The sequence below is a fragment of the Siphateles boraxobius genome, unplaced genomic scaffold (assembly GCF_051911475.1).
Source record: "Siphateles boraxobius isolate OS27281-9 unplaced genomic scaffold, OSU_SipBor_1 82, whole genome shotgun sequence".
Classification (NCBI taxonomy): Eukaryota; Metazoa; Chordata; class Actinopteri; order Cypriniformes; family Leuciscidae; genus Siphateles; species Siphateles boraxobius.
Window position 1 is genome coordinate 320,587 of NW_027509211.1, and position 26,914 is coordinate 347,500.

Below are 26,914 nucleotides of genomic sequence, written 5' to 3' on the forward strand. Positions count from 1 at the left end.
TCATGAACAGCACTGTGGAAGCAGTGGAGTCATTCAGGTTCCTGGGCACTATCATCTCTCAGGACCTGAAGTGGGACAATCACATTGACTCCATTGTGAAAAAGGCCCAGCAGAGACTGTACTTCCTTCGCCAGCTGAGGAAGTTCAACCTGCCACAGGATCTGCTGATTCAGTTCTACTCAGCCGTCATTGAGTCTGTCTTGTGCGCTTCCATCACTGTCTGGTTTGGTTCAGCTACCAAATCAGACATCAGGAGACTACAACGGACAGTCCGGACTGCGGAGAGGATTATTGGTGCCCCCCTGCCAAACCTCCAGGACCTGTACTCTTCCATAGTGAGGAAGAGAGCAGGTAAAATCATCACAGACTCCACTCACCCTGGACACCACCTGTTTGAACTGTTACCGTCAAGACGGAGACTCAGATCACTGGCCACAAGAACATCTCGGCACAGGAACAGTTTCTTCCCACAGGCCATTTCCCTCCTGAACAGTTAACACTCCTCCCAAGGCATATGCCTTTAAGTGCAATACTCCCAATGTTTAGTGCAATATCCCACAACTCAGGTGATACTTATATGTAGATTTATTTATTTATAATATTCAAAACACTGTAAATAGGTTCATAATCTGTAAATCTGGAAATGTCTATTCTGACTAAACCCAACTGTGATAGTTTTATTCTCATATATTTATATTTTTATTTTTTATTCTTATAATTTGTAGTATTATGTTTCATGTTGTATTTGTATATGTCCACTGGAAGCCTCAGTACCAAAACAAATTCCTTGTGTGTGCAAGCACACTTGGCAATAAAGCTCTTTCTGATTCTGATTCTGATTCTGATTCTGATTCTAGCATTGACTCGATCTCAAACAGATTCATTAAATGTAGTTTTACCTGCGTGACATCATTAACCACCGTGGTTGAACGACCAATTTGCGACGGTATGGTTTCAGGAAACAGTCGTGACTGACTAGTGGATTTCTTCAACGCTGCACCGCACTACAGTAGTGAAGCCGCGAGTTACGGCGTTGTACGGGAAACACACCCCGGCCTGGAAATGACAAGGGCCTGGACGAGAAGTTGTGCAGTTTCTCTGTTAGGAAAGGCCTGATGTTCCTGATGTTGTGCAGTGCAAACCTGCATGATTGAGCTGTAGGTGCGATGTGGTCCTTGAAGGTCAGCTGATCATCAAAGATTACCCCAAGATTGCCAGATGAATTGAATGGGATTATTGTTGACAAACTTATCTAGGGGTTGTTTCCCACATAACGGCCGTAACTCGCGGCTTCACTACTGTAGTGCGGTGCAGCGTTGAAGAAATCCACTAGTCAGTCACGACTGTTTCCTGAAACCATACTGTCGCAAATTGGTCGTTCAACCACGGTGGTTAATGATGTCACGCAGGTAAAACTACTTTTAATGAATCTGTTTGAGATCGAGTTAATGCTAGATGTTTTGCTATAAATTACAGACACAGACCTTTCTCATTTTTATTTTGCTTTATTTCCAGATTCAATCATAGACTCGTTCTCATGCACTAGAGCTCGTTCACACATGCGCACTCTTCAGAAACTACTCTTTAAATCTCTTCACAAACTAAAAGACGTAAAAGACGTGATGTATTCTAAATAAAAGGCACAGATTGTACTGGATGTCAGCTCGCTTATTTGACTTAAGATAATGATTTATTGAGTCCACGTCCTGCAAACGAGAAACTCTTCTTCTAACCACAGGTCGAGATCTGTCGCTCACACACACAACTCTGCGATGCTGTTTGTGAGTGTTCACTGGAACGATGGTTTCGGGAAACACAGACTCGTTGAACTGCTGATAACGACAGAACGTTTGACCATATTTGGCTAACGATGCTTTTAGGAAACACACCCCTGGATGGTAAAGTCGCACTGATGGGCTGGCTGGGAAGTCGAGAAGCTCAGTCTTTGCTAGGTTGAGCTGTAGGGATGTTTTTCCATCCATGCCGAGATCCGTGATGCTACCGTGGGTTAGGGTTAGGGTTTGAAATTAAAAGTAGAACAGTGTGTCATCAGCATAGCAACGGCGGGAGAAACCATGTGCCTGTATAATGGGTCTCAAAGATGTAGCGTATATGGAAAACCGGAGAGGTCCAAGGACTGAACCCTGGGGTACCCCGGGGACCAGATGTGCGTTTCAGGCCTGTGAGGTAAGATTCAAACCAGCAAAGTGTTCCTCCAGGGATGAGAGAGTGGACAGAAGGATCAGATGTTTAACAGCATCGAAGTTGGCAGATAATCTAGCAGAATGAGAACTGAAGATTTGGGATCAGATTGAACCTAGTTCACTAAAGCCCCTTTCACACAGAAATTCTGGAAAATACACGGATAAAGCTACCCGGGATTCGACCCGGATTCGTTTGACTTTGGTTCATTCACAGTGCCAGTGATTTTCCGGAATCAGAGAGTGCGTTCACACACAACCTGGAAAAATCCCGTAAAGACACGTGACATCGATGTGACATATAATGTCTCAGCAGCGTCTATAGTTTGCTTATGAGCTGCGATTTCTCTCTCTGGAGAAACCACGCTTGTGCATTTTTTTCTCTGATTCGATCATAAACTAGCGCATTACGTACCGTTTCACTAGCCTGCTTTCACTTCACTTCAGCGTCATCATTACAACACGGCATTGGTTACGGCTTTTGTTCACACAGCGCACGTTCCGGGAATGATCCCGCCAATGTTACTAGGTCCCCAAACCCGGCATCGATCCCGGGTCGTGTTTGCGTTCACACAGAAGGCGTTCTGGCAATTTCCCGGGATCAACGCGCTGTGTGAAAGGGGCTTAGGAATAGGAAGAGAGAGACAGGTCTGACACTTTCTACAAGGTTTCGTCTGATTGAAACCAGAAGAGGGGTTGGTGTTACGGAAGGAAGTTGTAGATTTAAAGTTTAATTACTCAAAGTGATAAAGTTTCGTGAATAGATGTTGCATGATTTGTGGTGGTGAGCGATGTTGAAGGTGCCGCAGACTCAGGGAATGAAGACAGAAGCACAACCAGCTCCTTTAGAAAGTTGGAGGACAATAAATGACTACAGTGTGGAGTTTTACAGGAAGTGTGACAGTAACAGCATGAAACTGTTGATGCACAGGTTCAGTATTTCCAGTTGCTGTAATGGTTAGCAGGATTGTGTCGTCATGTGTGTGATGTTATAGTGTTGTCATTGAGAGACAACAGGAATGAGCGAAACACGGTGAATGTGGAAAAACAGAGGGTGCAAAAGAAAGTAGGAGAAAAGTAAAAAGACACTTGCTAGGCGGACTCGTGCAGGTAGGGTTGTAACAAACACTGATCGCTTCAGTCAAAAACAATCACTGCATCAAAACAACCAGTTTTATCATCTAACTTCAGAATTAGTCCTTAGATGAAGGTTGATAACAATAACATAAGTAACATGGTACTTGTTAATACCTGATATTTATTCGTTAGCAGATGCTTCTGGACTGAAACATGCAGGTGTTAATGCTAACATCTACTTGTTTCTATATACACTACAGATTGTTTCATGAAAATACCAGTGTTAATGCTGTAAAAGTCATCAATTATGAAACAAATTCAAAAGCAGCACAATAGTGTCATTATTCAGCTCAATTTTGATTCACTTCAGTTCAAGATTGAATGTTGCAAAGTTTGTAAATTATTAATGACTTCAAATAGCAGCTAGACAAAAGCTCAATGTTGTTGATTGTGAAATGTGTCAGACATCTGTTTATAACACAAGCACATATTGTTAAAGGGCTACAGCTGGCATTAGTGCAAACACTCCCTTTCAGGTCCTGTGCCGTCATAGTAAAGAGAATCACATCTGTGGTAGAGATTAAAAGACGGGGAAGGAGTTGCTGGATCTACAGTACCGTAGTATTACTGAACACGCTCTCAAAGAACACAGCACACACACTTATGTCATATTCATTTCTTTATTTATATATATTTATTATTTCTCTCAGTTTTGTTTGGAATTCTTTTTTAACCATTGCTGTTGCACTTTAGTATTTTTTCCAAAAACATAAAGCCAAAAAAAAAGAGAAGAAACTGACAGATCTAGAAAGGAAAATAGGGCGGAGCATAACATGATTGACAGATGGAGGATGAGGAGGATCATGGTTCTCTTCATCACCATCAACACAAACTCGCACACAGACGGGTGATTGTCTGATAAACACACGCCGTCTCGCCTCAGATGATCATGTGACCGTTATTGGTTTGGTCAGACCGAAGACGAAACGGCAGCAGAAATCGATCAATCTCAGCAACATTTCTACAGAAGCTAGTTTCCGCCACGGGATAAAAAATAAAAAAGGCTAATTGCAAATTTTTTTGAGTTTATACCTTACGATTCTGAGGAAGAAGAATAAACAGAATATTATGACTTTTTTGTGGAATTGAGAAAAAAAAGTGGAAATTGTGAGAAAAAGTAGAAATTGTGATTCTGTAAACTTCTTTCTCGCAAATCTGAGTTTCTCAATTCTGACTGACACGTTTATATACATGAATTCAGACTTTTATAGAAATTAAATTCTGAATTTTTCTGGCAATTCTGTTTCTTGCAAGTACGACTTTATTCTCGCGAGTCTGAACTATATTCAGACTTTTTTTCGTAGAATTATGAGAAAAAAGTTGAAATTGTGAGTTTATATATTCTGACTTTTTCCGTAGAATTGCAAAGAATAAAGTCAGAATTGTAAGAAAAAAAGTTAAAATTGTGAGTTTATTATACATATTCTGACTTTTTCGTTAAATTGGGAGAAACAAGTTGAAATTGAGAGTTTATTCTAACTTTTTTCGTAGAATTGAAATTATGACTTTTTCTTGCAATTCTGAGTTTCTCACAATTTTGACTTTTTCTAGCAGTTCTAAGTTTCTTGCAAGTAAAACTTTAGTCTATAGACACTATAGAGTTTATAGGTATATTCTAACTTTATTCGTAGAATTTCTAAGAAAAAAGTCGGAATTGCGAGTTTATATACCTATATTCTTACTTTGAGATATAAACTCATAATTGCAAGTAAAAAAGTAATACTTGTTAGATAAAAATTCGTATAAATTGCCTTTTGTTTTTATTCCGTGGAGGAGAGAAGCTTCCATACATTTGGGCTCTAAACTCTGAGAAAGACGTGAAATGAAGCGTCTGTCTGTCTGTCTGTACATTTGGCTAAAAACATCAACATGACATCAGAACAGAAATAGCAAAATAAACAATATACGAAAGCTTATCCAACAACATCCACAAAAAAATAACCAATAAAGCTTTGAAAAGGAAATGAAGCTCAAAACATCATCATCATCATCTATGAGCAGTACAGGGCCTGTGAAACTACCCACAATGCATCTGTCATAGACATCAAACAGACAGACAGATGTATGGAATGAAGGAGGTGAACAAGAAACAGGAAGGAAAAGCAAAAAACAAAAACTGAAAGTGCAAAAATCACTTTGTGAGGAAACAAACGCTGCTGTTCTCTTGTTGCAACATAGAACGGTTTTAATAATAATCATTCTTTTTAATAATGTCATAACCATAAAACGTCTTTTACAGAAAACGAGAACAATAATGAATCATAATTCCTACAGAACATTAGCCATAAAAATGCGTTAAAAATAAAAGAACAGAAGTGAGGAAAGAGCGAATGAGAGTCACGGCCCGACCGGAATGATCCGCGACGTCCCACAGGCTTCACGTGAAATACTTTGGGTTTGTGGCGTTTGGTAATGACGTCTCTTCGTGTGTGTTTGTGTGTGTGAGTGTTTACATAAGACTCTGTGTAAGCCTTGTACATCGGAGCGCTGCTATGGCGACGGAAAGAGGGCGTGGTCGGGTGGGGGAGGGGCGGATGATTATTGGGCCTCAGCAGACGGACGGCACTCGCCCCAGCCAATCAGAGAAACTCCCATGTCATGACGGCCAATGGCGTCGCAGAGGAAGCCGAGTGCTCCGCCCCCTGCTTGCTGGCCACGCCCACAGCACCCCGACGGACAGACGATGAGGATTTGGCATGACAGCACAACACAGCAGACGGATATGAGCTTTATACAGCAAATACACCCCTGAGAAGAGAAACACAGAACAACATTAGTATATATATTGCAGATTATATAAAATCGTATATAAAAATATTAACAAATGTTGAATATAGTAAATTAAATGTGTATATTTAGTCTAACATTTAAATTTACTGAAGTTTTTATTCACAAATAGTGACAATATAAACAATCATGCAGCCGATTTTACTATATAATGTATATTGCTTTATGTGAGTGTGCCATTTGTGGATAAAATGTATATTCATATCCTAGTATTTACACACACAACCACAAATAAGGTCAGCCAGAACCGGGAACACTGCCTATAACACCCAATGTACTCGATACATCATAAGAAGAATGGCATCTATGCTAATAATAGTCTTTCTGCTTAGGACCTGTGCTTAGACACGACCACAACTCATGATGTAGTCAGCCGGATCCGGGGCGTATCAAGATCAGATGGAGGACCTGCGCTTAGACACGACCACAACTCATGATGTAGTCAGCCGGATCCGGGGCGTATCAAGATCAGATGGAGGACCTGCACCTAGACACGACCACAACACATGATGTAGTCAGCCGGATCCAGGCCATATCCAGATCAGATGGAGGACCTGCGCCTAGACACGACCACAACACATGATGTAGTCAGCCGGATCCGGGCCGTATCCAGATCAGATGGAGGACCTGCGCCTAGACACGACCACAACTCATGATGTAGTCAGCCGGATCCGGGGCGTATCCAGATCAGATGGAAGACCTGCGCCTAGACACGACCACAACTCATGATGTAGTCAGCCGGATCCAGGCCGCATCCAGATCAGATGGAGGACCTGCGCCTAGACACGACCACAACACATGATGTAGTCAGCCGGATCCGGGGCGTATCCAGATCAGATGGAGGACCTGCGCCTAGACACGACCACAACACATGATGTAGTCAGCCGGATCCAGGCCGTATCCAGATCAGATGGAAGACCTGCGCCTAGACACGACCACAACTCATGATTTAGTCAGCCGGATCCGGGCCGAATCCAGATCAGATGGAGGACCTGCGCCTTGACACGACCACAACACATGATGTAGTCAGCCGGATCCAGGCCGTATCCAGATCAGATGGAGGACCTGTGCCTAGACACGACCACAACACATGATGTAGTCAGCCGGATCCGGGCCGAATCCAGATCAGATGGAGGACCTGCGCCTAGACACGACCACAACACATGATGTAGTCAGCCGGATCCGGGCCGAATCCAGATCAGATGGAGGACCTGCGCCTAGACACGACCACAACTCATGATGTAGTCAGCCGGATCCGGGGCGTATCCAGATCAGATGGAGGACCTGCACCTAGACACGACCACAACACATGATGTAGTCAGCCGGATCCAGGCCATATCCAGATCAGATGGTGGGACCTGCACCTAGACACGACCACAACTCATGATGTAGTCAGCCGGATCCGGGGCGTATCCAGATCAGATGGAGGACCTGCGCCTAGACACGACCACAACACATGATGTAGTCAGCCGGATCCAGGCCGTATCCAGATCAGATGGAGGACCTGCACCTAGACACGACCACAACTCATGATGTAGTCAGCCGGATCCGGGGCGTATCCAGATCAGATGGAGGACCTGCGCCTAGACACGACCACAACACATGATGTAGTCAGCCGGATCCAGGCCGTATCCAGATCAGATGGAGGACCTGCGCCTAGACACGACCACAACACATGATGTAGTCAGCCGGATCCAGGCCGCATCCAGATCAGATGGAGGACCTGCGCCTAGACACGACCACAACACATGATGTAGTCAGCCGGATCCGGGCCGTATCCAGATCAGATGGAGGACCTGCGCCTAGACACGACCACAACTCATGATGTAGTCAGCCGGATCCGGGCCGAATCCAGATCAGATGGAGGACCTGCGCCTAGACACGACCACAACACATGATGTAGTCAGCCGGATCCAGGCCGAATCCAGATCAGATGGTGGACCTGAGCCTAGACACTACCACAACTCATGATGTAGTCAGCCGGATCTGGGCCGTATCCAGATCAGATGGAGGACCTGCACCTAGACACGACCACAACTCATGATGTAGTCAGCCGGATCCGGGCCGAATCCAGATCAGATGGTGAACCTGCGACTGGACACGACCACAACTCATGATGTAGTCAGCCGGATCCAGGCCGTATCCAGATCAGATGGAGGACCTGTGCCTAGACACGACCACAACACGATATAGTCAGCCGTATCCGGGCCGTATCCAGATCAGATGGTGGACCTGTGCCTAGACACGACCACAACTCATGATGTAGTCAGCCGGATCCAGGCCGTATCCAGATCAGATGGAGGACCTGTGCCTAGACACGACCACAACACATGATGTAGTCAGCCGTATCCGGGCCGTATCCAGATCAGATGGTGGACCTGAGCCTAGACACGACCACAACACATGATGTAGTCAGCCGGATCCAGGCCGTATCCAGATCAGATGGAGGACCTGCACCTAGACACGACCACAACTCATGATGTAGTCAGCCGGATCCGGGCCGTATCCAGATCAGATGGAGGACCTGTGCCCAGACACGACCACAACTCATGATGTAGTCAGCCGGATCCGGGCCGTATCCAGATCAGATGGAGGACCTGCGCCTAGACAACTGTCCGTATCCAGATCACGACAGCCATCGGCAGGCCAGCTGACAGTCTTGCCTGGCCCCGGGACAAGATAATCTTAGATGGGCCCCTACCCCCCACGATTTTTTTTATTTTTATAAAACACCATATACTTTTACCCAAACTGAATAATAAAAACACGTTTAAATGGGTACATTTTCTATAAATGACTTCATTTTCTTTTCTGACATAGCCTACTACAGTTCTTGTTAAAACACAGACCAGCAAAATCTGTGCATTTTGGGCACTTTTTGTGTGAAATGATGACAGTGACGCATTTCAGCCGGCTTTTTATTTCTCATCTCCATAAATATATCTAGTAGTAAAGCTAATGCAAGGGCTAGAAATCAATGAATTCTTTGCTAATACTTCCTCGTCATCATGGAGAGCGCAGTTCACGCCGCTTTCTCCTTTCCACGAGCGCGTGCTCTCCCGTGGCGTCTGTCGTTCCTATGCAACAATGAACTTAGGCGCGCCTGTAAAAACGAGCGCGCCGCGTCGCTATTATGAGCTAATATCCAAAATATTTCCATATGTGGCTCTTTCCTCCTTTCTTATCAACAAGTGGATTTACAGCTACCACATCAGCTACACCGCCGGTCGCAATGTCTCAGCACTTTTATGAAGAGGACGCAACTGCACGCGCTTCGGGCATGCACGCGCATCAAGTACCGGGTTTGAGAAAACCTGGTACTGTGGCGTGACGTTTAAAAAAAAAAATAGTACCGACTTGGTACCGAAGTACCGGGTCTTCGACAACACTCAAAAACGTTGGCTGCGCTGTTTCTTACCTTGCTCTACGTTGACTTTACTAACGTTAGTTCCAGCTTCACCGTCACCACCTTTTTTAAAATTTTGTTTAGGACATCTCGGGCCTCTATATTCTTCTTCTCCTTTCTTTTCTTTTCTGAGCACCGGACTTGTGCTGACCGGACATTTTGAGCGTAACGTTATCCTATTGAACTTCAAATCAAATGACAACATCAAATTTTGATCAGTGGCCAAACCATTTTTGTTTTGGGGGTGGGGGGGTTCTTGACCACTATTTCAAGGACAATTAGGAAGAAATCAAATAAAAAGCTTTTATGTAACTCAAATATTAGATTTTTTTCCACAAATATGCCTATTTTATTTATTTTTTAACAATTATTCCATAATTTAATGAGGGCCCAGTTCAGGCCCCCCCCCACTACCCTGGGCCCGGGACAACAGACCCGTTTGTCCCCCCCTGTCGGCGGGCCTGGCCATCGGCACTGATCCTCAACCAACTTGTCTCTGTACCGGCGTGACTCCGGTCTCCAACCAGAGGGAACTGGATAATATTCTGAATGTTTTGATCCAATCTGACCTCTGACCTGTAATGCTGCCTGAATCATAATCATACACTGTTGGTTCGTTGGCCAGAAGAGAACTGAGACTGAGTCTGGGTTCTCACAAGGGTTTTTTCTCCATTCTGTCACTGATGGAGTTTTGGTTCCTTCACTGTCGCCTTTGGCTTTTGTCTTGCTTATTGGGGAAATATAATATTCAACAATATTATTGATCTCCTGCATTGACACCATTATATGAGAACTGAACTGAGCTGTACGATGACATCACGGTTTTCTCCAGAGTGGCTATATATATATATATGAATGAACTAAATTAAAAACTTTTTTACAACAAAAATGCACCATCAATTTACTTAAGCTGGACTGTGATGCTATTTTCTTCTAGAAACAAACTTTATTACAATTTTTTTTCCCTGTTATCTCTGTAAAGCGGCTTTGAAACAATCAGTATTGTAAAAAGCACTATAAAAATAAAGGTGACTTGACACACACACACACACACACACACACACACACACACACACACACACACACACACACACACACACACTCACCTGTGTTCATTAGACCCCGGCCTGTTCCACACTGTACTGCAGGTCGGGGGGTTTGTAGCTTAGCAGCATGTCACTGGTGCAGGAGGACGGGTAACAGGAGGCGGGGGGAACATCTGCCTCCACGTCTAAACACACACACACACACAACACTATCATCATCATCATCGTCGTCGTCGTCAGTGAGCGCGTGAGTGTGTGTGTGTTGGCGCGTTCACACACCTGACCCCTCCCTCTGCTGCAGCTGCTGGCTTCCTGTCAGAGATGATTGGCTGAGGATGTCCGACATGCGGGCGGAGCTTAGCGCCTTCCCAGCCAATAAGCTCATTCCAGACATTGGCTCCGCCTGCTCCTACAAGAACAGGTCGTCAAGGGGTCAGAGCTGGACAAACCCTCACTCACTCACTCACATACTCTCATATCGACTCACTCACTCACACACACACATTCACTCTCATTATCACTCACACACTCACTCACTCTCATTATCACTCACACACACACACACACACACACACACACACATATTCACTCTCATTATCATTCACTCACTCACACACTCTCATTATCACTCACTCACTCACACACTCACTCTCATTATCACTCACACACTCACTCACTCTCATTAACACTCACTCACTCACACACACTCTCATTATCACACTCACTCACTCTCATTATCACTCACTCACTCACACACACACACTCACTCGCTCTCATTATCACTCACTCACTCACACACACACACTCACTCTCATTATCACTCACTCACTCACACACACACACTCACTCTCATTATCACTCACTCACTCACACACACACACTCACTCTCATTATCACACACTCACTCACTCTCATTTAACACTTACTCTCATTTAACACTCACACACACTCACTCGCTCTCATTATCACTCACTCACTCACACACACACACTCACTCTCATTATCACTCACTCACTCACACACACACACTCACTCTCATTATCACTCACTCACTCACACACACACACTCACTCTCATTATCACTCACTCACTCACACACACACACTCACTCTCATTATCACACACTCACTCACTCTCATTTAACACTTACTCTCATTTAACACTCACTCTCATTATCACACACTCACTCACTCTCATTATCACACACTCACTCACTCTCATTATCACTCTCACTCACACACACACACACACTCACTCTCATTATCACTCACACACTCACTCACTCTCATTATCACTCACTCACTCACACACTCATTATCACACACTCACACGCTCACTCACTCTCATTATCACACACTCACTCTCATTATCACTCACTCTCATTATCACTCACTCACTCACTCTCATTATCACTCACTCTCATTATCACTCACACACTCACTCTCATTATCACTCACTCTCATTATCACACACTCACACGCTCACTCACTCTCATTATCACACACTCACACGCTCACTCACTCTCATTATCACACACTCACTCACTCTCATTATCACACACTCACTCACACTCACTCACTCTCATTATCACACACTCACTCACACTCACTCACTCTCATTATCACACACTCACTCACACTCACTCTCATTATCACACACTCACACGCTCACTCACTCTCATTATCACACACTCACTCACTCTCATTATCACACACTCACTCACACTCACTCACTCTCATTATCACACACTCACTCACACTCACTCTCATTATCACACACTCACACGCTCACTCACTCTCATTATCACACACTCACTCACTCTCATTATCACTCACTCACTCTCATTATCACACACTCACTCTCATTATCACTCTCTCATTATCACACACTCACACGCTCACTCACTCTCATTATCACTCACTCTCATTATCACTCACTCTCATTATCACTCACTCTCATTATCACTCACTCACTCACTCTCATTATCACTCACTCACTAACTCTCATTATCACTCACTCTCATTATCACTCACACACTCACTCTCATTATCACACACTCACTCTCATTATCACACACTCACTAACTCTCATTATCACTCACACACTCACTCACACACTCACTCTCATTATCACTCACTCACACTCACTCACACACTCACTCTCATTATCACTCACTCACACTCACTCACTCTCATTATCACACACTCACACGCTCACTAACTCTCCTTATCACTCACTCACACACTCACTCACTCTCATTATCACTCACTCACACACTCACTAACTCACTCTAATTATCACTCACTCACACACTCATTAACTAACTCTCATTATCACTCAATCACTCACTCACACACTCACTCTCATTATCACTCACTCACACACTCACTAACTCACTCTCATTATCACTCACTCACACACTCTCATTATCACTCACTCACACACTCACTAACTCACTCTCATTATCACTCACTCACTCTCATTATCACTCACTCACACTCACTCACTCTCATTATCACACACTCACACGCTCACTAACTCTCCTTATCACTCACTCACACACTCACTCTCATTATCACTCTCACACACTCACTAACTCTCATTATCACTCACTCACACACTCACTAACTCACTCTCATTATCACTCACTCACACACTCACTAACTCACTCTCATTATCACTCACTCACACACTCTCATTATCACTCACTCACACACTCACTAACTCACTCTCATTATCACTCACTCACTCTCATTATCACTCACTCACACTCACTCTCATTATCACACACTCACACGCTCACTAACTCTCCTTATCACTCACTCACACACTCACTCTCATTATCACTCTCACACACTCACTAACTCTCATTATCACTCACTCACACACTCACTCACTCTCATTATCACTCACTCACACACTCACTAACTCACTCTAATTATCACTCACTCACACACTCACTAACTAACTCTCATTATCACTCAATCACACACTCACTCTCATTATCACTCACTCACACACTCACTAACTCACTCTCATTATCACTCACTCACACACTCACTAACTCACTCTCATTATCACTCACTCACACACTCACTAACTCACTCTCATTATCACTCACTCACACACTCACTAACTCTCATTATCACTCACTCACACACTCACTAACTCACTCTAATTATCACTCACTCACTCACACACTCACTAACTAACTCTCATTATCACTCAATCACACACTCACTCTCATTATCACTCACTCACACACTCACTCACTCTCATTATCACTCACACACTCACTAACTCACTCTCATTATCACTCACTCACACACTCACTAACTCACTCTCATTATCACTCACTCACACACTCACTAACTCTCATTATCACTCACGCACACACTCACTCACTCTCATTATCACTCACTCACACACTCACTAACTCACTCTAATTATCACTCACTCACACACTCACTCTCATTATCACTCAATCACACACTCACTCTCATTATCACTCACTCACACACTCACTAACTCACTCTCATTATCACTCACTCACACACTCACTAACTCACTCTCATTATCACTCACTCACACACTCACTAACTCACTCTCATTATCACTCACTCACACACTCACTAACTCTCATTATCACTCACTCACACACTCACTAACTCACTCTAATTATCACTCACTCACACACTCACTAACTAACTCTCATTATCACTCAATCACACACTCACTCTCATTATCACTCACTCACACACTCACTCACTCTCATTATCACTCACACACTCACTAACTCACTCTCATTATCACTCACTCACACACTCACTAACTCACTCTCATTATCACTCACTCACACACTCACTAACTCTCATTATCACTCACTCACACACTCACTCACTCTCATTATCACTCACTCACACACTCACTAACTCACTCTAATTATCACTCACTCTCATTATCACTCAATCACACACTCACTCTCATTATCACTCACTCACACACTCACTCACTCTCATTATCACTCACTCACACACTCACTCACTCTCATTATCACTCACACACTCACTAACTCACTCTCATTATCACTCACTCACACACTCACTAACTCACTCTCATTATCACTCACTCACACACTCACTAACTCTCATTATCACTCACTCACACACTCACTCACTCTCATTATCACTCACTCACACACTCACTAACTCACTCTAATTATCACTCACTCACACACTCACTCTCATTATCACTCAATCACACACTCACTCTCATTATCACTCACTCACACACTCACTCACTCTCATTATCACTCAATCACACACTCACTCTCATTATCACTCACTCACACACTCACTCACTCTCATTATCACTCACTCACACACTCACTAACTCACTCTCATTATCACTCACTAACTCTCATTATCACTCACTCACACACTCACTAACTCACTCTCATTATCACTCACTCACACACTCACTCACTCTCATTATCACTCACTCACACACTCACTAACTCACTCTCATTATAACTCACTCACTCTCATTATCACTCACTCACACACTCACTAACTCACTCTCATTATCACTCACTCACTCTCATTATCACTCACTCACTCTCATTATCACTCACTCACTCACTCACTCTCATTATCACACACTCACCAACTCTCATTTTCACTCTCACTCTCATTATCACTCACTCACACACTCACTCTCATTATCACTCACTCACTCACTCACTCACTCACTCACTCTCATTATCACACACTCACCAACTCTCATTATCACTCTCACTCTCATTATCACTCACTCACACACTCACTCTCATTATCACTCATTCACACACTCACTCACACACTTACTGCGTTCCAAACCGCATACTTCCCTACTATTTAGTATGGGAAAAGAGTAGGCGAGCGAAAAAGTATGTAGTAATCCAAAAGAGTAGGCGAGAATTACCTGGGTGACGTACCAATTATCGCGAGATTTGGACTTAAGTGCGTTCGAATGTGCCTACTTTCCTACTATATAGTAGGCGAAAACAGTACGTGAAGGAAGCAGTACGTTCGAAACATCAGTATTCATAAAAGAGTAGGGGAGAAGTTCCCGGATGGCTTACTGCTTCCGGCCCGATTTTTGAGTGCTCAACCGATGGATACTCTTCTATCCCAGGAGGCCACGCGAGAGCATACGTCATTATCAAACATCACGGAGATCAGCGACGCCGGGGGTTTTCAAATGTGAGTAAACATTGTTCTTTATGTGTTAAACTACAATAGAGTAGACGTTTTAACTGTTGAAGGTGTAAAGTAGTTAGACAGTATAGTTGTGATTTTGCTGTAAAAACATGTTTTGTATAGCTAGCTAAGCACACGTAACGTCTCTAAAGTGGATTTACATAACCATATACATCTTAAACACGCTTATTTAAAATGTCTATTTACATCTGAAAGGAAAATATTGTAAGTATTGACATATTGCAGATGAGCACATCACAACATGAAAAAGACATCTGAGTGATGTATGTGTGGCATTATCATAGGATAGATAACGTTAATTCACTGTTGTCAACACTGTTGACATTAGACTAATGTGCTGTAAATAAGGTAAATAAACAAATCTATAAAGTAACTAAACATGTTTTTATTCAGACTGGTGTGAGCACTGAGGATGAGGAGCCCAGAGCTGAATCCTGGAAACGGTGCCATGGATGAGACTGTCATAAGATCTCTCCATCTGCCCTTATCGCCTCAGATTGTGAAGCGCAGCGCAGCAACAAGCTCCGGCACGGTCACCTCTGGTGAATTCATCAGAATAAAGCCGCAGAATGGGAACCGCTGTGTTGAGATGGCAGTAGGATGTGGGCTTCAGCGCCCAAATACATGCTTGTAGTTTAAATAAAGATTTGTTTCATGTGCATGATGCATTTGTTTATTGTGTGATGGTTACTTTTATTTGTTCTTTTACTCATTTATTCATGTTTCTTATTGTTGTCAGTATATAAAATATAATTATTTAATGTATGCATTAATTCATTGCTTGACTGACAATTGAGATGTTCACGTGTATTCATGCATAACTCATATGACAAAACAAATTACATTTTGCTTGTTTTATTAAATTAGATCATTTTTAGTATATAAAAAAAAGTAATATAATTAAGTATTGGTCAGCATTTAATATTTTGTTAAAGTTTTGGGGTGGGCTAACAATGCAATTCATTCTGAGGTAGGCTAATATAATTTTTTTATGAGCGATACTTGCATTTTTCGAGAATAAAGTCAACAGTTTCTCCAAAGGAGATCTTCGAGTAGCGGCCCGACTCCTTGTGCACTACAGACAGTAAACGCAGAGGAAAACTGTTCTAGGTTGTGCTGTCGAGTTACTGATGTTATGAAGTGTTAGTGCACCTGTCGCTCATATAATTTAAACTTATTACATAAAGATCATGGAAAGATACTAGTTGTATCTAACAATGAACAATCATAATGACAAAACAGAAAACATAAAGATCATTGGTTTGTGTACATCATAATATGATATTTATTAGGGATGCACCGATACCGATACCAGTATCGGTATCGGGCCCGATACCAAGCTCATGTACTTGTACTCGTACTCGTAAAAATACCCCGATACCAAAGACCGATACCTCACGTATATCCTTAGCTTATATTTCTTAATTCTTATGAGCACTCTTCCTGCAGTTATAGTGTTGCTAGATTTAATAGTACACTCTAATATTTAACTTTACACTTTCGGCTGTGATTACATTGTTACTCAGTGTTATGTTAAACATTTGTTCTGTGATTTCTTTGGCACCTTATGACAAATTTGATTGTCTTGTTGTCTGTGATTTCTTTAGCACTTTAACAACTTTGTGACAGGCAGGTAAAAATTACATTCATTATGTCCTTGGTTTTGCCCTTTGGAGGTTATTGGACACTGTGAAATTTGGGCTTTGAAAATTTGTGATAAGCACAATAAAAATTATTTATTTTTTTAGGTTTATTTAAGTTGTTGAAAATAAAGATGCTGATTTGTTCATTAGTCTCATTGTGTTGTTCTTAGAAAATTGCCACATAAAACGAGAACCCCCCCAGTACAACAGGCATCGGTATCGGTATCGGCGAGTACCAGGAAAAAAATATCGGTACTCGTACTCGACCCTTAAAAAGTGGTATCGGTGCATCCCTAATATTTATACACAGGAAAAAGAACAATAACAAGGCTAAATATCTTTAAATATAAATAGTTCTTCATAATACATTAAAAAATAGTTTTGTTGTTATTGTCTGAGGGATGAAACGAGAGGTAAATTCATCAAGAAAAGAGGAAAACTTGAAGGAGAAACTTTTTGGGTTTAAAATAAAGAAATTAACAACATATTCAAGAGATAACGATTTGGGGGTTTCTTAAAAATCGTTATAAGGAACTGTGGGTCACATTAGAAGGGTTTAAAATATAACAACTTAAATCAACCCTAAATGTATTCACAAAATAAATTGTAAGCTGTTTCTTCAACAATACCACAAAATGAGCAAGTTTCATCAATATCAAGATATTTACAGATAGATGAATTAAACGTGTCGTTAATCTTTTAAGTTGTTGCGCTTGTGATAACGTGTCGTAGGTCACATGATAACGTCAACATGGCGGATGATGTCCGGATCGCATTCATACTCAACGAGATTTGGCTATAAAGTACCTACTCTTTTAGCGCTCGTTAAGTAAGTACTCATTGAAATTAAGTACCTACTCATTGAGTATGCGGTTTGGAACGCAGCCACTCACTCACTCACTCTCATTATCACTCACTCACACACTCACTCTCATTATCACTTACACACTGACTCTCATTATCACTCACTCACACACTCACTCCTATTATCACACACTCACACGCTCACTCACTCTCATCACTCACTCACTCACACACACATTCACTCTCATTATCACTCACTCACTCACACACACACATTCACTCTCATCATCACTCACTCACACACACACATTCACTCTCATTATCACTCACTCACACACTCACTAACTCTCATTATCACTCACTCTCACACGCTCACTCACTCTCATTATCACTCACACACTCACTAACTCTCATTATCACTCACACACTCACTCATTATCACTCACTCACACACTCACTCTCATTATCACTCACTCACACACTAACTCTCATTATCACACACACACTCACACGCTCACTAACTCTCATTATCACTCACTTACACACTCACTCTCATCACTCACACACTCACTCTCATTATCACTCATTCACACACTCACTCACACACTCACTCACTCACTCTCATTATCACTCACTCACTCTCATTATCACTCACTCACTCTCATTATCACTCACTCACACACTCACTCACTCTCATTATCACTCACTCACTCTCATTATCACTCACTCACACTCACTCACTCTCATTATCACTCACTCACTCTCATTATCACTCACTCACACTCACTCACTCTCATTATCACACACTCACACGCTCACTCACTCTCATTATCACTCACTCACTCACTCTCATTATCACTCACTCTCATTATCACTCACTCACTCTCATTATCACTCACTCTCATTATCACTCACTCTCATTATCACTCATTCACTCACTCTCATTATCACTCATTCACTCACTCTCATTATCACTCATTCACTCACTCTCATTATCACTCACTCTCATTATCACTCACTCTCATTATCACTCATTCACTCACTCTCATTATCACTCATTCACTCACTCTCATTATCACTCATTCACTCACTCTCATTATCACTCACTCTCATTATCACTCATTCACTCACTCTCATTATCACTCACTCTCATTATCACTCATTCACTCACTCTCATTATCACTCATTCACTCACTCTCATTATCACTCATTCACTCACTCTCATTATCACTCATTCACTCACTCTCATTATCACTCATTCTCATTATCACTCACTCTCATTATCACTCATTCACTCACTCTCATTATCACTCATTCACTCACTCTCATTATCACTCACTCTCATTATCACTCATTCACTCACTCTCATTATCACTCACTCTCATTATCACTCACTCTCATTATCACTCATTCACTCACTCTCATTATCACTCATTCACTCACTCTCATTATCACTCACTCTCATTATCACTCGCACACTCACTCACTCTCATATTCACTCACTCACTCACACACTCATTCTCATACTCACTAATTTACTCACACACACACACACACTCACGTAGGCGTCGTCGCAGGTCTGAATGGTATGATGTCGCTGTAATGTTCCTCGGGGTCTGTGTGAGCCGTAGCCGTTATGATCTCCTTCCATCGGCCGACAGTCTGAGGCGTCACACGACTCTGAACATAAAAGGCCAACAAATACATTAGACGTAGAACCATGTGTGTGTCAGTGTGTGTGTGTGTTTTTGTGATTTATGATGGATAGGTTTAGGGGTAGGGTTAGTGTGTGTGTGTGTGTGTGTGTGATGGATAGGGTTAGGGGGTAGTGTGTGTGTGATGGACAGTGATGGGAATAACGGCGTTATAAATAAACGGCATAACTAACGGCGTTATCTTTTTCAATAACGAGTAATCAGACTAATTACTGTTTCTCCCGTTACAACGCAGTTACCGGTACTGACAAAAAAAAAAGTGGCGTTACTATAATTGAACTCACTGAAGCGGTTTTCATCCCAGTATTCTCTCTCTCTCCGCCATAGGACCTGAAAAGTTTTTTCTCTGGTGTGTGTGTGTGTGTGTGTGTTTGAGGCGCCGGAGTGGACAAACGCGAAGCGAACGCCGCGAGCGCGCTCAACAATGCGCGAGAGAGACCGAGGGTGTCCGAGCATTATATAGTTTGTTTATAAATAAATGACAAATTTCAGCATTAGAATAATATATATAGCCTATTGGTATCATCTACAACGTTTTAATTAATTTACATGGTTATACAAATAAAATCTAAAAAATAACTTGCAAGGAACATTCCCAGAAAACATCTTTGTTTGACCGGTTGTAATCACGTGCGGCAAACATGCCTAGAATTTGGCTTAAATAACCTCTGATGATTACGTCCTTTGTAGGTTATAAAAATAAACCCCCAAAATATTATATTTTATTATTATTATATTTTTTTGGTAAATTGTTCAGTATTATATTGAGAGAGCACTTCATGTTAAACTGTTTACATTTGTGAGGAAGAAAATACCTGCGTGTTGTGAAGTTGAAGTTGTGTAACAGTTTTATCGCTTTAATATGCACTACAAAGAGTATGTATATTTTTTATTATTATTTATTAATCTTTGGTACATTTCTTAAGGAGCATAATTTATTGGCCAGTTGTGGTCCGTGCGATATTAAGTATAAACCATCTATTATGTTTTATTGTTCTACTATAGCACTGATAATATTTAGAATAATATATTGAATTTAATAGGTGTCTCTCACATTGTCCCACAGCAACATCAAAATAGTGTAGATTAGTGTTCAATGTTTGGTAATAATATTTTATTCTATTAAGTGTCCATTTCATTCATTTAACATATTTAATACTGGGGGCATCCAAGTTATTTGACATAGGCCTATTTGAACATTCATTTAAAAAGTAACGCAATAGCTACTTTCTCTGGTAATTAGTTACTTTTATAATGATGTAACTCAGTTACTATTTGTGAGAAGTAACTATAACTAATTACTATTTTAAGTAACATGCCCAACACTGGTGATGGATAGGTTTAGGGGTAGAGTTAGTGTGTGTGTGTGTGATGGATAGGTTTAGGGTTAGGGTTAGTGTGTGTGTGTGTGTGTGTGTGTGATGGATAGGTTTAGGGTTAGGGTTAGTGTGTGTGTGTGTGTGTGTGTGTGATGGATAGGTTTAGGGGTAGAGTTAGTGTGTGTGTGTGTGTGTGTGTGATGGATATGGATAGGGTTAGGGTTAGGGTTAGGGTTAGACTATTACGTCTATGAAATGTCCTCATAAGTATAGCAAAACAAACCTGTGTGTGTGAGTGTGTGTGTGTGTGAGTGTTTGTGTGTGACTGAGTGTGTGCGTGCGAGTGTGTGTGCGTGAATGCGTTGAGCGATGCGTCACCTCTGGTCGTCGTGGTGCCGCGCATGTAGGCGTGTCTATGTGTGGGAGAGGAGTAGGGCGGCGTGCTGCAGAGGGGCGGAGCCAGCATCTCGTCACAGGAGGGGGCGGCGGCTTTGGCCAGCAGGCCCTCGTGATAGGCCGGCGCCTCGTCCTCCTCCATGCTCTCCGAGGGAGGGGCGGGGCTTATCTTGAGCAGGTGATGGTAGTGCTGCGTGGGCGGGGCTTGCGGAGGCTCCAAGCTCTCGCCGGATTGGCCCAGCTGCAGCAGCAGCATCTCAGTGTGCGTGGCCGGGGGCGGGGCTGTGCGTGAGTGGCGCTTGAGGAGCGCGGTGAGGTCTTGTGGCGGCAGGCGTGGGTCGGCGTGGCCCGTTAGCGAGTGGCGTGGCGAGAGGAGGCCCTGTAGAGTGGGCGTGACCTGTGGCGGCCGATACTCTAGCGGCGTGGGCGATAGCAGGGCCTGTTGTAGCGCCGATGGACTCCCGTAACCCTGGTAACCTTCAAGACCCGGCACCTTCAGACACGCCCCCTGCAGGTACGGGTTATAGGTGCCAATCACGCTGCTCATGTTGCCCTCGCCAAACAGGTGCGGGGTAAACTGCTCGTACGTGGAAGTGTGGAAGCGACTCAAACTGCGACTGAAACACACAGAACAACTTCTCATTAGCATAATCACACCCCAACTGCTAGTCGTGGGAGGGAGGGGTCTGGTCTGATCTGACTCCACCCCCCTTTTGACTAAAGTCAACATGAAACTATGACATTAATGTGATGTTTCAGAGCAAATTACAAATTGCGAGAAAAAGTTGAAATTGAGAAAAAAGTTTAAATTGTGAGTTTCTCTGACTTTTTTTCGTAGAATTGGGAGAAAAAATTAATTGTGAGAATTCTTATACATATTCTGACTTTTTCATAGTATTGTGAGAAAAAAGTTGAAATTGTAAGTTTCTTATACATATTCTACCTTTTTAGTAGAATTGCAAAGAAAAAAGTCGGAATTGTGAGAAAAAAATTGTGAGTTTATATACATACAGTATATTCTAACTTTTTTAGTAGAATTGAAATCCCGACTTTTTTTTCTTACAATTCTGGAATTCCGACTTTATTCTCGCGAGTTTATATACCAATACTATAGAAAAAACTCGGAAATGATATACCTATATTGTAAAAGCGCCCTTACACATGATTCTGTACAGAAAAATCCTCACGACCAAAGGGGCTCCTAAGCTCCGCCCACTCCCATGAAGCACTGCAAATGACGTAATCGAGTCTCGCTATGCTGTCAAATATTTTAATATACATGCATATTTTGCAATGAACTTAAAATGTAGTTTGTATAGACATAATCAGCCACTTTAAATGAATAGTTTTACATTTCTCCAATGTTTTTATTGTTTTTTAATTCAATTATGTTGTTCGCAATGCATCATGGGTAGAGGTCGACCGATGGCGGATTTTGGCGATACCGATATTTAGGTTTGATCGTAAATGCCGATAACCGATAATTCAACTAGGGCTGACTTCTAATAGTCGAGGATTCGACGATTCGATTCGGAGAGGTCTGATTCGACTATGAACCTCATAGTCGAATAGTAGGGAAGTGTTATGTAACCAATAGGGGGGTGACGGTTATTATATAACGTGAGACCGACGGTTATAGTTGATCACCGTCATTAGAACTCTATAACCGCCAAAACCGTTTTATTAAAATATTTTTTACAAACATTTTTTATCATAGAGAATGTTTAAATACTTATATCATCTTACGAGGGAAACGGAGGCGGAGTCAGTGTTGCTTCGGAGGCTGAGTGCTGGAGATGATTCGGGAGAGGTCTGTGCAGCTTTACCGATCAGAGCGCGCGCTGACACGGAGTAAAGCCTTGTTTATACCAGACGCGTCCGCATAAGAGCGAAGGTGCGCGCGGCAAAACCGGCAAGACCCCATTTCGCTTGGCTGTGTGCACGGCTTTTTTTGTAACAGCGCGCGCGACGCCGCATCCGAGCATGTACGTCTCACCGCATCGGCACGCAGTTTGCGCGTCTAAATTGCAAAGTTCATTGCAAAGTTTTTTGTTAAGGTTTTGTTTACTGTGTGTGATTTATTTAAAACAAAGCTCGTTCATTGCAACGTTTTTGTTGTTTTTTTTGTTAAGGATTCATTTAATGGAAAGCACATTCACTTCTAGTTGTCTTGCTGTTCATTTTAAATAAACGTAGAGCGAGTTGTCCTATAACAGACGAACAGTTATTCAACCGAAAAAAAAAAAAAAAAAAGTTCGACTATCAGTCGACTACGGCAAAATCTAACGAATCAGATTCGACTATGAAAATCCTTAGTCGAAAACAGCCCTAGATTCAACCGATATTTTTTTAAATGGGTACTGGATTAAAAACAAACATAACACTCACAAGTAAAACAGTGCTGAACTAAAATGTGCTAAATTGAATAAATATATAAATATGAATATATTAAAATAAGAAGTTCTACAGAACGAACTCTATACAGAAAATAATTTAAACATTAAAATATTACAAGTTTCGTAAGCTATAACCTAGAAACATATGTAAATTTCATAGGTAACACTTTGCAAGTCGCATTTGTTAACAAGGATGTATTAGCTAGCTTTCATTCACTATATGCATTATGCAATATACGTTTTTACTGCATGTATTAATATGAGCAATACAGTTGAACCTTTATCATTCATGTTAGTTCATAGTACATCAACTAAGGTAATAACAGATACAATAAGAATTAAAACTCTATTTCAAATGTTGAAATTAACAATCTAACAATGAATAATACTTCTACAACTTTTATTAACCTTAGTTAATGCTAAAAATGGAATCTTATTGTAAAGTTTTACCATTTCATATAATTCCAGAGTCATGCTTAAAGATGGCCATTAAAATTTAATAAAGACCTATATTACATATACGCAATATAGCCTACGTATGGCCTCTCACTTTATTTGCTTCTATTTTAGAACACTTTATGATTATTTAATCAAAATAACAAGATGTATTGTAGTGATAAAAAAATACTTAAATCGAACGCGTTTCTGATTTGTTTATGTTTCTGTCGGCTAACTTACATGAACATATCAATGATGAGAAAGCAATCACGTCACTAGTCTTAAATATGCAACTTTGTCGGCTAATGAATGCATAAAAGTGACCAGCTGGATATAAAATAATGCAAATAGATGGTAACAATTGCAACATAAACATTTGGGTCAGGTCTGCGTGTGTGTTTGTCACATTGTTTAAACCACTTGACTGAGAAACTAATGTTAGAGTCCTCTCAGCCTCGACGGCAAACACACTTCTGTTCTTTCTCTGCTGATGCAGCATCTAGTCAACAAATTAATTACTTTATAATGATATGGCAATATACTTTAGTGTTATGTATTCATACCGTTTCGCGGGGTGTTTTAAATGCGCGTCTGAAGTGTCAGCGCTCTCTGTGCTGCGTGTTCTCTCCGTGCTGCGCGCAGCCTCACGTGCTAACGTAAACAACGCAGCCAGTGATAGTTAGTTATTTGTCCTCTAGAGGGCGCTCTCGTACTGTGTAATGATCCGCACACTTCTCAGCGCTCTCGTACTGTGTAATGATCCGCACACTTCTCAGCGCTCTCGCTCTGTGTAATGATCCGCACACTTCTCAGCGCTCTCGCTCTGTGTAATGATCCGCACACTTCTCAGCGCTCTCGCTCTGTGTAATGATCCGCACACTTCTCAGCGCTCTCGTACTGTGTAATGATCCGCACACTTCTCAGCGCTCTCGCTCTGTGTAATGATCCGCACACTTCTCAGCGCTCTCGCTCTGTGTAATGATCCGCACACTTCTCAGCGCTCTCGTACTGTGTAATGATCCGCACACTTCTCAGCGCTCTCGTACTGTGTAATGATCCGCACACTTCTCAGCGCTCTCGCTCTGTGTAATGATCCGCACACTTCTCAGCGCTCTCGCTCTGTGTAATGATCCGCACACTTCTCAGCGCTCTCGTACTGTGTAATGATCCGCACACTTCTCAGCGCTCTCGCTCTGTGTAATGATCCGCACACTTCTCAGCGCTCTCGTACTGTGTAATGATCCGCACACTTCTCAGCGCTCTCGTACTGTGTAATGATCCGCACACTTCTCAGCGCTCTCGTACTGTGTAATGATCCGCACACTTCTCAGCGCTCTCGTACTGTGTAATGATCCGCACACTTCTCAGCGCTCTCGTACTGTGTAATGATCCGCACACTTCTCAGCGCTCTCGTACTGTGTAATGATCCGCACACTTCTCAGCGCTCTCGTACTGTGTAATGATCCGCACACTTCTCAGCGCTCTCGTACTGTGTAATGATCCGCACACTTCTCAGCGCTCTCGTACTGTGTAATGATCCGCACACTTCTCAGCCACTCCAGCAACGGACGCAACCCGGAAAAACTATCGGTGTGGATTTTTACTGATAACGATAGTTCCGCCAATCAACTATCGGTGCCGATTAATCGGCAAAACTGATGAATCGGTCGATCTCTAATCATGGGATTGCAGTTCTTTCCCTCATTATAGTTTTGTATCTTTGTCTTTTTTGAATTTCTAATGCTTTTTTGCTTCAAATAATAAAACTTATAATGCGTTGCTTCTCCTCGTAGCTGGTTGGTTGGTTTAATGGCTTTAACCTGAACAGTTTTGACATCTCTATGGAAAAAATTAATGGGAAAAACACTTGCGGAAGTGAATCACTGATGAACTCTGTTGTTTGAGAGCCTTAGCATTATTAAGACAAGGAAGACGAACATGATTTCTCCTCAGAATAACGTCACTGATGAATCTTGCATATCATCGAGTCAATGATGATTTCATGTTGACTTTAAAACATGAAACTGAGCCCACTGCATCAGTAGCTAATGCTCATCTAAGACCAGCACTATTACACTATTACAGACTACTCCACATCCGTCTCCTATCCACTGTCTGATCCAGTGAACACGACACAGAAACACAGGATCTACTGGTCACATGATCTACCGCTAGCATGAGTTAGCCAGCGCTGGACTCACAGTACCTCAAACGCCCGGCGTCAGTCACTCGTCTGGGAGCGTCTCAATATTTACACAAATCATTTCCACAACAGTGATAAAACTCCAACAGAATCATTAAAATAATCTCAATGTCCTAAACATGCTTTAAAACCTCTGGTGCTTTTCGGTCAAGACATTTGTTT

At 42.1% G+C, this 26,914-nt stretch overlaps 1 protein-coding gene across 1 annotated transcript in view; it reads right to left on the reverse strand.

The window, feature by feature from the left end:
• Positions 1–3,939: 3,939 nt before the first annotated feature.
• Positions 3,940–26,914, reverse strand: part of sik3 (SIK family kinase 3) — an 87,779-nt gene continuing 64,804 nt past the window's right edge. Inside the window, 5 exon segments of the mRNA XM_077221392.1 lie at positions 3,940–6,086; positions 10,638–10,762; positions 10,857–10,986; positions 19,847–19,965; positions 21,698–22,332. Of these exon segments, the coding sequence (XP_077077507.1) occupies positions 10,647–10,762; positions 10,857–10,986; positions 19,847–19,965; positions 21,698–22,332 (1,000 nt within the window). The 3' untranslated portion in view covers positions 3,940–6,086; positions 10,638–10,646.